This window comes from Alnus glutinosa, chromosome 14, assembly GCF_958979055.1.
Source record: "Alnus glutinosa chromosome 14, dhAlnGlut1.1, whole genome shotgun sequence".
Taxonomy (NCBI): Eukaryota; Viridiplantae; Streptophyta; class Magnoliopsida; order Fagales; family Betulaceae; genus Alnus; species Alnus glutinosa.
Window position 1 is genome coordinate 23,589,565 of NC_084899.1, and position 17,441 is coordinate 23,607,005.

A 17,441-nucleotide genomic window follows, 5' to 3' on the forward strand; every position below is an offset into this window, starting at 1 on the left:
TATGGAAAAAAAGTACTACCATTAGGGTTCAAGATTGCTGTCACTAACTCACTAGTGTTCAACCAGACGTTAGCCTTGGCCTTGAGATTATTCAGAAATACAAAAGATTATATTAGTATACATGGGGCCTCAAGGTCCATCATTTTCATTTACTAGATGCTACAAGAATGCCAATTTGTTCTATTTTTGAAGGCTTGTGAGATTGCTAATGGTCATCGTGTCCATTGGGTAGGAATTGCAGGCTTGGGTTCGAGTTGACAATTCTTGTGCCACAAAACGCATGGTGGGTCGCGACTCTGGCTTGTCATCCACGCATTGTAAGGCTATAGTCACCACAAATGCCACCTCCTGCGCCATTTGGCCTGTGGGTTGTGAGAGTACTTGATCTAGCACATCCTTTAAAAGAAAGTCTGCAGTGTCTGAAACTGGCATTGCTGTTGTTGATTTGGATGATGACAGGGAAGATAAGAGCTCCCTTGGGTGCCTTCCCATCATAACTTCTAATGCTACCACTCCAAAACTATAAACGTCGCATTTATCTGTTACTCGCATCGTGAATGCAAGCTCTGCACATCCAAAAAACAAGATCGACATCCGTTTAATGATAGAATATGAGCATGAAAACACATAAATTTGCTACACACTTCCTAGTATGAGAAGCCATCCACCGAATGAGGATCCCTTGCAATTTTCCATCTGAATTATAAAGAATTTTAGAGAACCTGATCCTACTCCATTTATAGTTATAGTTATTATACGAAAGTAGTCTATCCTAAGACAAATACTTTAAATGAGCTGTACAAAAATGCAAAAACTAGATTGTTAGCTTACCCGGAGCCATGTAGCCATAAGACCCAGCAATTGTTGTCCAGTTAGTGGTATCTGAACTCAACAATCTTGCAGTACCAAAATCTGAGAGTCGGGGATCAAACTCTGACTCCAGCAATATGTTGTTCATAGTTATGTCTCGGTGAACAATTTGAAGAGAGCAATCATGGTGCAAGTAAGCAATTGCATGAGCCACACCTTGCACAATTTTCACCCTTCTACCCCAGTCTAGTTCTGCTTTCCCTTTCAACCCATACAATACATTTCCCAAACTGCCTTTCTCCACATATTCATAAACCAAGTACATGCACCCCCTAATGGAACAGAACCCATAAAGCCTAATGATATTGCGGTGCCTGACTTCTGTCAACACATGAATCTCATTCTCAAAACTCTTGCGACTGGCTATTGGAATGTCACTGGAGTCTGACATGTTAAGTCTTTTAACTGCAACAATCTGACCTGTTGTCAATGCCGCTTTGTAAACGCTTCCAAATCCTCCTTTTCCAATGCAGTACTTCTCATGGAAGTTTTCTGTGGCCTTCACGAGATCCCCGAATGTGAATTTACCTTCTCTTTCCCATATCAGTGACTCAGCCTTCTCATCATACTCTCCAATTGTTCTGCTTTCTTCATCGAGGGGTTTTGTCCTCCGATAACATATTATGAGTCCAGCAACAATGATTGCAAACAGCAATAGGCCACAGATAGGAACGAGGATAACTAATAGAGTTGTATTAGAATGTTTTTTCTTTCTGGAATCTGTGTGACAAGGAGATAGTCTTTCTGCATCTCCACACAAACCTGAGTTTCCAACATAAGCTTTCGCAGGTGCATCTTTGAAAACTGGACTAGTTGGGATCGAACCTGTTAAATTGTTGTATGAAAAATCAATGGAGGTATTGCGTAGACTAATCATGCCGGTAAACGATGACGGGATTTCCCCTGAAAGTTGGTTATGTGACACATTAAGACTCTCCAATGATGAAAGCTTCGCAAGGTTTTGAGGAATATTTCCTGAGAGTCGATTGCTGCTGAGGTCCAACAATGACTGCAACGCGACTAAGTTACCAAGCTCGGATGGTATTACCCCTGACAGGTTGTTGTTGCTCAAGTCCAAGATCAATAATTTACCACAATTCCCAAGTTCTTTTGGTATGTTCCCTGTCAAACTGTTTCTAGACAAATCAAGAATGCTAAGTTCACTCAAATTGCCTAGACTCCGAGGAATCTCTCCTGTCAAATGGTTCCTGCCCAAATTGAGCTTGTACAGCAGGCTTAGATTTCCAAGTACAGTTGGAATTTCCCCGGACAATTCGTTGGAGTCCAGATTCAAAACCCCCAGTTGAGTCAACTTTCCAAGCTCTACTGGGATTTTTCCAGAAATTCTGTTTCTGTCCATCTGCAAATCAGTGAGAGATTCACATTCTCCCCATTCCGCTGAGATTTCACCAACAAATTGATTGTGACTAAGATAAATGACACTAAGATTTCGATGAAATCCAAATGCATTTGTAATGTTTCCATTGAATCGGTTCCCTTCAAGCCGCACTCTCTTTAGTTGCTTGCAATTTCTCAAGCACTCTGGCAATGGCCCTGTGAAGTTGTTGCTATTCACTGTGAGCTCTTGAAGACCAAAGCTGCTGCACAATTCAGGTGGCAATTCTCCAGAGAAATTGTTGTCGAAAAACCTAACTTTGCTCAGATTACTATACTTCCCAAAGTCAATCGGAACAGTGCCCGAGAAGTTATTGGTGAAAAGAGAGATTGTTGCTAAACTAGTGAGGCGAGAAATGGTGTCCGGAAACTCCCCATAGAGTTGGTTAGTGTTGAGATCAAGAGTCTTCAGCGATGTCATATTTCCAATCTCCGGTGGGATTGTGCCAGTGAGATTGTTGGAGTAAAGTTGTAAGACTCTAAGGTTTGTGAGGTTCCAAACTGTCAGAGGAATTGGGCCAGAGAGGTGGTTTTGTGAAAGGTCTAATTCCGGCAAATCTTTCAAGTTCCCAATCTCGGATGGAATTGAGCCAGAAAGCTTATTTTTAAACAGATAAAGATATTGAAGCTTTGTCAATAAGCCTATTTCCGGTGGAATTTCTCCAGTGAAAAGGTTGTCCTGAAGTTGCAAAGAGGTTAACTCGGTCCAATTGGAGAGAAAATGCGGTGAGATCACACCAGAGAGAGAATTAGAAGATAAACCCAATTCTGTAATTTTAGTCAGGTTGGTCAAGGACAATGGCAATTCCCCAGTGAATGAATTTTGAGCCAGGGCCAAGAAGGTGAGATTTGTACAAAACCCAAGCTCAGAAGGAATTGTAGAATTCAACCTATTCATACTAAGATAGAGTCTCCCGAGCTCCTTGAGCTGGCCTATTGAAGAAGGAATACTCCCTTCCAATGAATTGTTGAACAATTCTATAGTCTGAAGATTTGACATTGCTCCAATATCCTCAGGAATTAGACCACTGAAATTGTTATTTCCTAGAAAAAGATGTTTGAGCTTGGAAAGGTGGGAAATGTTTGGTGACAATGGTCCTCGGAATAAATTATCAAAAAGATTAAGGTATTCAAGCTTGCCCAGATTGGTAAATAAAGATTCGGGTATTGGTCCAGTCAAATGATTCTGGGACAAATCCAAGGACGTCAAGTTCTTACAATCAACTATAAATCCTGGGAACCCTGAAGTGAGTTTATTGTAATTAAAGCCAAGATGGGTCAACAATGGCATGGCAGAAAACTTAGACCAATCAGGATTTACTAAGTAGTTTGATCCAAGGTCTAAGTACCATGCCTTTTGAAGATTGTTAATCTGATATGGGATTGTCCCATCGAGATAGTTGTCGAGAAGACTTACATACTGAAGCTCCGTCAGCCGGCCTATCTCCGAAGGTATTGGTCCGCTGAGATTGTTGTGGCTGAGGTCGAAGCGGGTGAGATTAAGGAACGGAGTGAAGTTGAAGTGGGCCAGTGTTCCGTTGAGCTTGGCACCTGAGAGGTCTATCTCGGAGACTGTTCCGGTTGAGTCGTCGCAGGCAATGCTTGTCCAGTTGCAAAGGTTGCTGAGGTTGGCGAGGGACCATGAAGTGAGAAGAGGGGGAATAGGGGAGAGGCTGTTTTTCCATTTGACAAGAGCTTCTGCTTGTGTTGCCGGTGACGCTGTGATCTGTAATGAAAGTATGGAGATCGTCAGAAAGAGACAGTGAAGCAAAAGAAGAGGCGGCTTGGGATTTGCTGCCATGCCTGCCTTTTGACTCTCACATGTCATGTTTTTTTATCTATTTTATAGCCTTGAATGCACATGTTTGTTCCTTTTTGAGCTTTTCTCCCTTAAAAAATAGCTTTCACAAATGTTGTTGGACAACGGGACAAGGATGCTATTTTACAACGACTTTTTATACACTGTCCCTGTAGAATCTGTAGATGAGGATTGAGACCCACCGTATTCAATGAATCAATGGGGTGGAATATTTTTTGTGGGCCATTTATTTTAAATGAATGGCCTAGATGTTGACAATAAGGTATAAAGCTATGAAAAAAGTTTTTTTTGGGTGGGTGTTTGTTAACCTGACCATTTAGTAAATCAAAACTTTTTTAAATAAAATAAAATCAAAACTTCTCTTTTTTTTTTTTCATAACTGTTGTTTTTTTTTTAAAGGGTACAAGGTATGAGGCTAAAGAGAGACGCTTTCTTTTTTAGTAAGTCAAAAGATAATTTTTTGTTTAAAATTTTTCTACGACTTAAACTTAAAGCGCGAGAACCCAATAAAAATATACTCAATTCTCATTAGTAATATTCTACTTTTTTAATATGTAACATTTTTTAAGGGATCCTGATCTAGCTGAATTTAAGAGTGGTTGAATCACTCCTAAACACTTTATAGTAAATAAAGTAGCCTTTATAACATAGACAACCTTGATAAATATGTGTCTACCTATGTTCCGTCTTATAAGGTGTTTTTAGAAACTCTTTTTGGAATTAATGAATCAAGTCATGAATATTGTTAAATCATAACTTATTTCAAAATTAAACTTATAAAAATAAGTAAATTTAATCGGTTAAGATTTGCCATGCGGTTCATCCAAACCATGGCTACTTGGTGTTTGCTTTCTTTGTATAAAATGGTAGCGGTAATTTAAGTATGAATGATGTGAGTCTCTGCTGTTATGGGGGAAGAGTGAGAGTTTTTTATAAGCAAATGGAAACTCCTTTCTTCTATTTGAGAGGCAAGGCTTGATATAATGAGTGAGATAATTAAGTCAAGCCTTCGGCGAATGAGGTGTGATTTTTGTGAGGTAATATTATCTGATTCTCATCATCTGGTAGTGGGGATAATTAAACTGTGAAAGGGAATGTAACACACACCCATCAAACATGGTTAACCTATGAACCAGACGATGATATGATTAATTCAGTTGAGAATTTCTAGGAGATAGAATAGGATTGAAAGTGGGTTGCCATTATTCATCCAAAAAGAAAAAAGAAAGTGGTTTGTCATTCTCAAGTTATCAGATCCACTGAATGATTTCGTTGCAATATAAATGATTGAATGAATAAAGGGGAGGTGGTTTAATATCTTCCCAATTTTTGACATAATCAGTCATAGATTTGTGTCATATTCACTGATTATATGAGGTGTGATTTTTGTGAGGTCATATTCATAGGTATATATAAGACCCTATGTCTTGATACGACTCGAATCCGATACTTAACATTTAAGGATTTCAATTTTTTATATGACCTATGAATCCAACACAAAATTAGTGAATTAAGGTTGAAGGGTCAGACCATATTTAACTAAATGGGTTGGATTAAGAATTAAGATTGTCTTATATAGTATTATATTTCTGCATCAACACGACTCGAACTCGACACACAAATGTGAATTAACATCCCGGATAAGAATGCTGAGCAACTCTAATATGGTAAAAAGTTAGTAAGTAGTCTAATCAAGACTACCATTATAATTTTTTTTAAAAATCTAATCAAAAGTCTCATTATTCTCATTCATAGAAAGTCTGAATGCTCATAAATTCTTAGAAAGTCCTATTTGTTTATTTGTTTTTCTTTTCTTTCTTTCTTTAAGTTCTATTTTCAAATTGATGAAGGTTTCTGACTTGTATAACTTTTTCTCCAACGTCAATTTAAATTAAATGCTCAAGAAAAATTAGGAAATCTTTGAAGTGTATAAATTTCCATCCTCTGGACTCTAGAATGATGATAAGATTGTGCAACGTAAGTGTGTATGAACACAATACTAAAGTCACATAGGAAAGTTCTCTTCTTTTTCTTTTTCTTACTTAAGAGTCACGGGGCTGAGAGAAAAGAAAATAAAAATGAAGAAATTAGTGATGCTGACCCTTATCTCTCTTGGACCTATTCGCAAGTTGCGTAGTTGGAAATGGTACGTATTTGGTAATATGAACATATATATAGTCAAAGGTCAAGGGGGAAATTTGAAGAACAGGAAAACGAAAGAATTTATTATGAAAGTTAATTGATATATGCCTTGAGACTTTTGTGGCAGATTCATTCTTTGATTTGGATTTTTGTACCAATTTATACGTTGGATTTGATGTGAATCCACAAAATTTCTTCTACAATTGACACAAACTTCATGCATGCATTTAATGAGTAGATTTGTCAAGCGGATAGCTTACTAAGTCAAGCCTCCAGCGAATGAGGTGTGATTTTTGTGAGGTAATATTTTCTGATTCTCATTATTTGGTAGTGGGGATAATTAAACTGTGAAAGGGAATGTGACACACACCCATCAAACATGCATGGTTAACCTTAGGATCAGAGGATGATATGATTAATTCAGTTGAGAATTTCTTGGAGATGGGATTGAAAGTGGGTTGCCATTATTCATCCAAAAAGAAAAAAGAAAGTGGGTTGCCATTGTCAAGTTATCAGATTCATTGAATGATTTCGTTGCAATATAAATGATTGAATGAATAAAGGGGAGGTGGTTTAATATCCTCTCAATTTTTGACACAACAAGTGAATACGACACAAATTTAATACAAAATTAGCGGGTTATAATTGAAAGTCTAACTTAAATAGGTTAAGTTAGAATTGATCCATAGGGTCTTATACATACCTATGTCTCAACACGACTCGAATCCGATACTCAACATTTAGGGCTGACAATTTTTAACACAACCCACAAACTCGACATGAATCCAACACAAAATTAACGAATTAAAGTTGAATGGTCAGACCCCATTTAATTAAATAGGTTGGGTTAAGAATTAAGATTGTCTTATATAATATTATATTTCTGCCTCGACACGCGAACGCAAATTAATACCCCACATAAAAATGCTAAGCAACTCTAATATGGTAAAAAGTTAGTAAAGAGTTTCTAATCAAAGCTACCAATTATAGTTTTAAAAAAATTATAATCAAAAGTCTCATTATTCACATTCATAAAAAGTCTGAATGCTCATAAATTCTTTGAAAGTCCTTTATTTGTTTTTTCTTTTTCTTTTTTTAAGTTCTATTTTCACATTGTTTGAAAGTTTTTTGCGTGTATAACTTTTTTTCCAACTTCAATTTAAATTAAATGCTCAAGAAAAAAAAGGCGTGTATAACTTTTTCTCCAACATCAACTTAAATTAAAGGGATAATTGCACCGTTGGTCCCTGTGGTATACCATAATTATTTTTTACTCCCTATGGTTTAAAAAGTTCATGGGAGGTCCTCATGATATGCAATAATTACAAATCGATCCCTGGCGTCAAATTCTGTTAAAATTTTTAACAGATTCCGTCAAATGCCACGTCAGCAACACTTGTCTACCGTAATAAAAATATATAAATTTATTAAAAAAATAAATAAAAATACTTATTTAAAAAAAAAAAAAAAAAAAAAAAAAAAAAAAAAAAGCTGAAGGAGCCGGCCACCCCCAAACCGCCCCCAGCCACTGGGGGTGGCCGTAGGGGTGGCGCACGGCCACCCCTGGAAGATCCAGGCAGGGGCGGACTAGCTTTAGGGCCAGCAGGGGCCGTGGCCCCTGCTTGCCCCTGAAAAAAAAAAAAAAAAAAAATAAAAAAATTACTATACTAGTCTAAAATTCCCAAGTTGGCTCCACCAAGGCCACCATCACTATCCAGTAGCCATTTTTTTTTTTTTTTAGGGGCCCACAGCATGGTTTTTTCAGTTGAATACCAAAATCAGTTCATTGCTTCTTAGTTCTTTGGTTCTTCCGTCTATTATCCTCTACTCTAGCCTTCTATTAGCACTTAGCAGTTTATCAGAAGTGAGGAGTCCATTGTCCAAGACACTCCATCAGTCGATTCAGACTTTCAGTTTCAGTCCATCTCACATGCTGCCCTGCAGCACCTCAAGCACGCACGGCTCAAGAAATGAAATGATAGAAGATAAAAAAAAAAAAAAAAAAAAAAAAAGGGAAAAAAACCTGTAAAAGCTCTTAGACAAAGAACTAAAGAACGAACGAAAAACACAAAAAAAAGAACGAACGAACGAACAAACGAAAAAATAATTAAAAAAAAAGCCTGCACAGCTGCACTGCGCCACTACCAGTCTGCCGGTGACTGCCGACTGGTGTCGGTAGGGAAAATAACCGAGGATTTGCCTCTCGGTTTTTATCGTTTTTCTTTACAATGTAGGAGCACTAACTTTCTTGGCTCTTTGTTATTTAGGGTTTTTATGCTAATTCTTGGATATGATCCTGATATGAGGGGGGTTTCTTTGCGGATTTTCGTTGTTGAAATTTTCTGCCTTTTACGGTTTTACCCAGAAATTTCTTGCAATTTCAGGATTTGTGTGATCATTTTTGGAACTTTCTAGGGTTTTGGATTTGCGTTTGGTGATTTGAATATCATTTTCCTATGGTAATTTCACCGAATTTTAGGGCTTATGGAAGTTGAAAAATGAAAATGCATTGCCGCTGTTTGGTTACTGTAGGTTTCAACGTATATCTTATGAGTTATGGAAATTTGTTAGGCTCTGTTTGGCTGTTGGGAAAATTGAGGAAAAGAAACGAAAATTGAATGTCTATTTTTCAGAATAAAATGGGTTCAATCAGAGAGAGAGAGAGAGAGAGAGAGAGAGAGAGAGATCTGATTTGGTAGTTCTTTTGGTTATATTGGTTGTGATCAACATACTGTTTGGTCGGTGAGAAAATGTAAGAAAAATAAAATCTTGACTATTTCTCTGAGCAACTGAAAGGATCTTCAGGTTTAAAATAAGCTAAAATTAATGCAAATTAGGTGATGACGGTTAGTAGGATCAGATTTTCCAGGATTCCAAACGATAAATCATGTAGCAATGCAAAGTATTCATTCCCTTCTGGCCTTCTTCTGTCGTTCATTCAATTGGCATTTTCTTTTGAGTTGGATAGAATTTTGGATTTTGCTTGCTCCAAACTCTTGTTGGATTATGGATTTTCTTTCAGCTCTCGAGGCCTGTGGTGTAAAAGTCCTAATCATAGAGTTCAAGATATACCTTGGTTATACTTATTTAAGTTTAATGCTTGTTAGTCCATTATCTGAAGCATATCACCTTTATTATGTTTTTTTCGGAAATGTGCAAACCCCACATTCATTGGCTGTTTAACTTTTTCATGCAGAAATCAGAGTCATCAGATTCAGAAGCTACTGATAACTTTTTTTATTACCGTGAGTGGTGTTTGTGGCTGTGGACCTGTGGACCTGTGGTGGAAAAAGAAGCTGAAGTGAAAGTGTGAAACTCAGAAACTTTGAAGTGTGGAAGTTGGGCATTGCTTCTCTACTATACTTGTGCTGATCTTGTGACTCTTGTCTACAAGGTAATTTCTCTATTCAAATTTTCATAATATTTTTTGGTTTTGGGTTATATATGAAATTATGAATGATATTAGTTTTGAAGTTTTTAGTTTTTCATATTATTATTTTTAGTTTAGTATTATATAGACTCTTGTTTTTTTTTGGCTTTTTTTTTTTTAGGTTGTATGATTGTTACTTGTTAGACTCTGATAATTTTTTTTTTTTTTTTTTTCGTTGATAGTTTGATTGTATCTTATGGGGTTGTAATTTAATTTGGAAAATTTAGGTTCATCAAGCATGTCAAAGTTTAAAACTATCGAGTCATTCTTCAAAAGAAAAGAAGTTGATGTTCCAGAAAGTAATCCACCATTGAATTTTAATGCTGAAACTTCAAATCTCAAAGAACGTCCTCTTAAATCTCAAAGGATTGAAGTTGAAGAACATCCTTATGAATCTCTAATTGTGGAAGCTCAAGAGATTCCTTTTAAATCCTCCACGCTTAATGTTAACGAAGTTGATGGTTTTTCTATAGAACGGGATCCAGGAAAACGTCCTCCGATGTGGGACTATCCAGTCAATCGACGTGATGAAATAAGAATGGCTTATTTGAAAGCACATCCATATCAAATTTTGCGTAAAGACTATCCATTTTCTGGACCAAAAAATCATCTCCGTCGTTTTCAAGCTTCATGGTTCACACAATTTTCATCTTGGCTTGAATATTCTCCTACTACAGATGCCGCATATTGTCTACCATGTTATCTTTTTACAATGAAACCAGTTGGACGTCATGGATGGGATGTATTTATCACCAAGGGATTTAGAAATTGGAAAAAGGTTAACGATGGAAAGAAATGTGCCTTTTTGACTCATATTGGAGAGGATCCTTGTTCACCCCATAATAATGCTGTGAAATCTTGTGAGGATTTAAAACAACAATCACAGCATATCGATAAATTATTGAATGCACAAAGTACTGAACAAATTCAAAATAATCGACTACGTGTAAAAACTTCTATTGATGTTGTTCGGTGGCTTGCATTTCAAGGATGTGCTTTTAGAGGTCATGATGAGACTCCTGATTCAAAAAATCGAGGTAATTTTCTTGAGATGATTAAAATTTTGGCATCATATAATGAAAAAGTTGCAACAGTTGTTTTGGAAAATGCTCCTAAATCTGCAAAGTATACTTCACATAGAATTCAAAAGGAGATTTTGCAAGTCATGGCAAGTAAAGTGCGAGATAAAATTCGTGAAGATATTGGAGACTCTAAATTTTGTATTATTGTTGATGAAGCACGAGATGAGTCTAAAAGAGAACAAATGGCTATTGTTCTGAGATTTGTTGACAAATATGATTTTATACAAGAACGCTTCTTTGATCTTGTTCATGTTAAAGATACATCGGCATTGACTCTCAAGAATAAAATATCTGATGTTCTTTCTCATCATGGACTTGACATTCAAAATATTCGTGGACAAGGATATGATGGTGCTAGCAATATGCGTGGTGAATGGAAAGGATTGCAGGCATTATTTCTTAATGATTGTCCTTATGCATACTATGTTCATTGTTTTGCTCACCGATTGCAATTAGCATTAGTTGCTGCATCTAGAGAAGTGGTTTCTGTTCATGAGTTCTTCACAAATTTGAATTTCATTATCAATATGGTTGGTGCTTCATGTAAACGTCACGATCAACTACAAGCTGCTCAAGCAGAAAAAATTGCACATATGCGAGCTATTGGTGATCTTAAAACTGGAAAAGGAGCTAACCAAATTGGCACTTTGAAACGAGCTGGTGATACTCGTTGGGGTTCTCATTATAATTCTATTTGCAGCCTAATAAGTATGTTTAATGCTACTTGTTCAGTGCTTGAAATAATTAGAAGAGAATGAGCTAATTACTCTCAACGGGGAGATGCTAATGCTGCTTATAAAATGGTTACATCCTTCGAATTCATTTTTATTTTACATTTGATGAAGGAAATCATGGGTATCACTGATGTTCTTTGTCAAGCTTTGCAGCAAAAATCTCAAGACATTTTGAATGCTATTAATTCAGTTTCTACTGCAAAAAAACTTATCCAAAAGCTGAGAGATGATGATTGGGAGAAATTGCTTGAGAACCCAATTTCGTACAAATGTTTAAGGTGCAACAGCCCTTTTGACTAATATATATATATATATGTATATGAAACTTTAAGAATTAATTTTAAGATTGTGAAGATTTAATTTTCACTGTGAATTGGGGTGCGTTTGGTAAAGTTTGTTATGGTCTTTTTTTTTTTAATAGAAATAAGAAGTGGTTGACTTGATATAAAGTAGAAAGCAATTTTGAATTTTTTATATGAAAACATGAAAAATATTTTGTTTTGTAGTGAATTTTTTTTGTTTAAATAACAATAAAAAGTTATTAATGTAATATAAAAAGTAAAAAAAATTAAAATGTTTTGAACGTAATTTTTTAAAAGAAATTGAAGTTGGAGGGAAATGAGTTTGCCAAACAAGCCCCAAGGTTTCTGTCATTTCAAATCAATGGAGAGGAGCCTTATCCGATCAAATGAAATCACAGTAATCAAAGGGTGGAGGGAGCAAGTTCTATTCTACAATAGCATCCGAAGGTCTCGTTTGCTTCGTGAAATAAAATGACTATTTTTATGTTTTTCTAAAATATATATATATATATATATATATATATTAAAAGGAATAGTTATTTTTCAAAATAAATAAATAAAATAAGAGGAGTCTTATCACGTTGTCGTCCTTTCTTTTCTTTTATTTTTTTCTCTGGCAGCTCAAAAGCAGACTTTTGACTAGGTGGAAATGTTTAAAAAGCTTACTTTGACCAAGAGGAATTTTTGGCTTCTGGATAACTTGCCAACTTCCCAGGATGGTTCCTGGAAAGCATGCAGAAGCCAACATGGCTGCTAGGGGGGACACCTCAGGCTAAGGCTCAAAGAACAATTAGCATCCTCTTGAAGTATGCAAAACAGATATACATTGTATCGATATGAGTAGCAAAGGAAATCCGACTAGGTTGAATCCAAGTACTATAAAAACCAAACGAAATAGATGCAGTTGTGACATACTAGTTTTCTATTCCTTCCCAGCATTTATATAGCAAATAGGTGATTTGTCTTAGCTATTTTCATGTTAAATTACTATTTATTCGAAATTTTTATTTATAAAAAGTGTTAGATTTAATCATTTAATTAATATTTTAGCAATCCCCCTCACGTGTGAAACCAGACAATACGTAAAATATTTTAATTAAAATGATGTAAACTGCGAGAGTCAGGATTCAAACTCCTAACTTCTATTCTGACACCATGTTAAATCGTCACTTATCTAAAAACCGTAAGCTCATAAAAAATGATAGACTTAATCATTTAATTAATATTTTACCTCGAATAATATGCATTTCCTCTAGTGACAATCAATTTACAAGTGACCACCAATCATACTGAGGGGATTTTCCCACCAAAATTTAGATAGATGGAGATACAACTTCTAATTTGTCATATTAGCATACAATTAAGAGTTACATTAAGCAAAGCTTGCAATTTTTGTTCAATGGTCTTATCAAATATGGCCAATATATTTGCTACAATTCTTGATTGTCCTCGTTACTTCTGCTGCTACTGTACAAGATCTAGATCTGCATCAATTGTGAGATGAACGACAACAGGATCGCCTACTGACCATCTTTTAATGTAATGGCCTTCCCCAAAATGAAGAAATATTTAAGAAATATTTCACTGAACTGGATTTGCTCCTTCCATCTATACTGTCTAGTGGTCGAGTATCAGGGTACTAACTCAGAGGCTATCAAACTGTTGAAACCATAGGGCATTGTAGTTCTTTCTGGCTGCAACTTTAGAAGGGGTATAAATGTTTCTTCGGATTTGTTCAATAATCTGTGTAGTGCATGGCGCATAGAATGGAAAGGCAGAAAAAATTGTTGACTGTGCTAGTTTAGTTAAAGCTATAGCAGGGGGACAGGATCTTTTACCCCATCTCCAAGTTAGCAGATGTGGTAGCATGACTTCTTGGAATGGATGAAGGTGAAACAAGGAGATTCATATAACTAAAAACCAACAACAACATACTGAACTGTGTTAGAACCAGCTTCTATGAAACTTGAACCTACATAGATTTACTCCCTGCAAATGAAAGCGATTCTCTGTCATGAGGCCTGGAGAGGACTTCATGCTCGCAACCTAAAGGCATGACAGGTTGAATGCTGCCTGGATTCAGTGGAAAAAGCGTTTTGTAGTAACCATCCATAATGGCCATAAAATTGCAAGTTTCTGCGACCTTAGGAATCTGTTCATAATAGACATGCAACACTTATTATACAGAAAAATTAAATCATTAAGCTTAAGGAGTAACATTCTTAAACAAAATTTTGGGCAGCAATATCTTGTATCAGTAGACTATAGTACAATTATAGTCTCATCTGAGAGGTGGTTGCAAGTAGTATTTTCCTGTTAGTCCATTGTTGCAAAACGGGCGCCTTTAATTTAAATAGTATGTCCCCTTCTCAATGGATAACCATTTGCCACCACTGGGAAATTTGTTCTCATCTTAAATTGAAAATTGAGATGATTTTAATTATACCAATAGAAACCAAGTCACACAAGCACCCTTGTTCATGTTCCTAGTCGAAGGGCAGAGGTGCCAGACTCAGTAAGCAATCAAGCAAGACAAAGTAACAAACCATATCATAAATGCATTAGCGGATAAATGTGCAAAAGGAATGTTGTTTGCAAGAAAATGACAACATCATGTCATGCAGCAACCAAGGATCTCGCATGGTTCGGTAACAGCATGAACGCCCCAAGTGTGTAAATTTTTACTAGCTTTCTTCATTACAAAATAGTTCCCTCTCCATTTCAAGTCATTTTATGGTCAGGATTTTGTTTTGTTACATCTAATAGTATACTTACTGTCACATTATTTAAAATTTTAAATGACGTGGCAATATATATATACCATATGACAACATATACACTATTAGATCTGTGCAATCTAATATTGACCATGAAATAGTTAAATGAAATGGAGAGGATCTTGATCCATTCATTATAGATGCCAAAAGCAGTAGGCCACTTATTACAAATAACAACCTAAGAAATAAGAATTCGTTTAATGACCCACATGCATTACAATCTATTATATGTTGTCCATATGGCCTAGCCTGTCTACCTCAAAGTTTCCCAATAGAGTTGCTATTCCAGCTTCCAAAGTAATAAAAATATAAATTCAAGTTCTGGAGAAAAATTCTACTTTCTTAGCCTAACACTAAACCCAATTATCCCATGAATTCTAAACCATTGAAGTACAAGACAAGGAAATAGCCACTAAGCAAAAGTGAGTACCTGGTAAATGTCACGCATATAGGCATGAAGATTGGGATACTCGAGTAGCTTCTTCTTGGTGCACTTGAAGAGGACATTGTACACAAGATCGAACCGAATCAAAGTGGTAAACAGGCATATATCTGCAAGGGTCAATGCACCTCCACACAAGTAGCGGAAACTACCCAAGTGATCATCTAACATCTCCAATGTACTGAACAACTCATTCACCGCCGTATTGTATGCCTCTTGGCTTTGAGCAAACCCACATCTGCCAAAATGCAATATCATAACACATTCAACATGTCACACCAATCCAAGCACATGACCATTCTCTTCCATGTAAAGAAAATTCCAATAAAACCCAAATAAATCAATGAAATGCTTGATACCGCTTTTACTACAATCCTTTACAAAATCATGCGACAATATCTTAATAGTAAAAAAAAAAATCAAGATATCATGTCAGCTTGCAAGAAAGACTGTAATAGCTCGGGCATTTCTTACCTGTAAACCCCATTATTGACAGTTGGGTAAATTATGCGATTCCATTCCTCAATCTTTCCCTTCAGTGGCTCCGGGGATAGATTTAAACCTTGATTGCCCGCTATCCCGTTTAGTCCCGAATTGAACAATTCAATTATATCGTAACTCTCATTGCAGACCACCTCTTTCCTTTGCACATCCCACAGCATTGGCACGGTGGACCGCCCATCATACCCTCCTCTCCTGAGCTTATAAACCTCTCTCAGATTTCGGCACCCATTGGCATAGTCCCGCGTCGGGACGAGGACATCCCTATCCGCGTATGGGATATCCTTGAATTCCCACGAGCCATCAACTCCCGGGGAGGCTATTGAGACGGGCACGGCCTCTTCGAGGCCCTTGAGGGCCCGGACTATGAGGGTCCGGTGGGCCCATGGGCAGGGGAGGCCCACGTAGAGGTGAAGAGCGGTTGGGCTTTGGCGGGTAAAGCCGGTTGCACGGAATCTGGAGGTGGGTCTGGAGTAACCGCCGGAGGGATCGGAGGGGGCGAGCTGGGACATCATGAGCTGCCACGCGGAGTGCCAGGCGGTGCGGACGGTGGAGATTAGGAGGCCCGGCGGGAGGGATGGACCCCAGAGGAGATTGGTTATGGAGGTGAGGAGAGAAGGGTTTGGGGGTGGGGGGTTTTGGTTCAGGGACATTCTGGTTGTGCTGACGTGGCATGAGGTGGCGGGTTTGAGATTGGAGAGGTTGGGGGTTTTCTTGGGTGGTGGTGGGATGGGGAGGAGGTGGGGGATGAGGAGGGAAGTGTTGGGCATTTTTGTTCAGTTCGCCAGTAAGCTGTAGCTTAACCAAAATAATGTAAAAAGATTTAGTATAGCTATTTGTGTTATTTTTTAAAATAATTGCTCTAGATAAGAATTTAATTATCATTGCATTAAACAAACAATTTAAAATATAAAATACTTTTATGGGAAGTACAAGGTTAGAGAGTGAGAGTCTCGTTTCTTTTATAGAGAGAGCTAGAGCTTTAACATTTTTGTGCCGGGGGAGGGAGGCTTCACGCCACCCTCATCTTGAAGTTGGTCCCCCTAGCCTTTCTAAGGTTAGGATGGTTTTTTTGGCCCTCCCCGGTGTGAACCAGTGGAGGTTAGATGTCTTCTGGTTTTTAGGCTGTGGAGTTTTGTTTCTCTTGACTTGTATCGGTGGTGGTTGTTGTTTCTCATAACTTTTAGAGCTATGGAGCTTTTTCTTCTCTTTCTGTTGCTCTCTTTTTTTGGCAGGAGCTACACTAGCAATTGGTTGAGGAGAGCGGTCGTTCGTGGTGTGTCTCCAGCGAAGGTATTGTCTGGTCGTGCAAAATTTGGAGATATCTTTGGAGCTAGATTTTTTTTTATCTTCAGCTGGTTTTCTCTTGACACGCGCTCTTTCGTGGTGGTCGCCGGCTTCTTCCAGTCCGGTTGTGTCAAGCCACGGTCGTGGTGGTCCCTCCTGCTCGGCGCATGGCTAGCACACGTCAAGGAGTTTTCTCTCGCTGAACTAGTGTGTGAGGGCCACAGCCTGTCGTTTCCGGTGGTGGTTGGTGGATCGATGTTTCCGAATGTGGGGCTTTTGAACACGGCGCGTGCCCTGCACGCACCGACTCCAATGACGGCACGTATCTTGCACGCGCCGGTTCTGGTGACGACGATTTTCGACGCTGGTTGTTTTGTGGTTATCACGCAGCTTTTTGTATTATTATTTTTTTTGTACATCATTGTCTCTGTTCACAGTTTACCTTTGTAATTGACTGTAAATTATTTGGGCATTTTATGTGGCTTGCAAGCTAGACCAGACCCTCTCATTTTAGTTGGGTTGTGCTTCGGTGTAAAGAGAATACCTAATTGTTTGTTCATGCAATTTTAGTTTGTTGCTTAGGAAGCTGCTTTAAGTTAGGTTTGTTCATAACTTAGTGGTTAGGGATTCTGTATCTCTATTCACTACCTTGAGCCTACG

General features: G+C 37.5%; 3 protein-coding genes across 3 annotated transcripts; 1 reads left to right on the forward strand and 2 right to left on the reverse strand.

The window, feature by feature from the left end:
* On the reverse strand, nucleotides 1–4,099 carry LOC133857386 (MDIS1-interacting receptor like kinase 2-like). Its single transcript, XM_062292643.1, has 2 exons — nucleotides 832–4,099; nucleotides 1–566 (listed from the first exon to the last, which is right to left on the reverse strand). Exons 1-2 carry the CDS (start codon nucleotides 4,091–4,093, stop codon nucleotides 181–183), a joined length of 3,648 nt encoding a protein of 1,215 aa, XP_062148627.1. The 5' UTR covers nucleotides 4,094–4,099; the 3' UTR covers nucleotides 1–180.
* Nucleotides 4,100–9,894: 5,795 nt separating this feature from the next.
* On the forward strand, nucleotides 9,895–11,496 carry LOC133856847 (uncharacterized). Its single transcript, XM_062291887.1, has one exon. It carries the CDS (start codon nucleotides 9,895–9,897, stop codon nucleotides 11,494–11,496), a length of 1,602 nt encoding a protein of 533 aa, XP_062147871.1.
* A 1,467-nt stretch (nucleotides 11,497–12,963) lies between these two features.
* LOC133857970 (uncharacterized) lies at nucleotides 12,964–16,295 on the reverse strand. Its single transcript, XM_062293365.1, has 3 exons — nucleotides 15,468–16,295; nucleotides 14,982–15,231; nucleotides 12,964–13,926 (listed from the first exon to the last, which is right to left on the reverse strand). The coding sequence occupies exons 1-3, from the start codon at nucleotides 16,262–16,264 to the stop codon at nucleotides 13,747–13,749; spliced, it is 1,227 nt and encodes a 408-aa protein (XP_062149349.1). The 5' UTR covers nucleotides 16,265–16,295; the 3' UTR covers nucleotides 12,964–13,746.
* Between the last annotated feature and the right edge of the window lie 1,146 nt (nucleotides 16,296–17,441).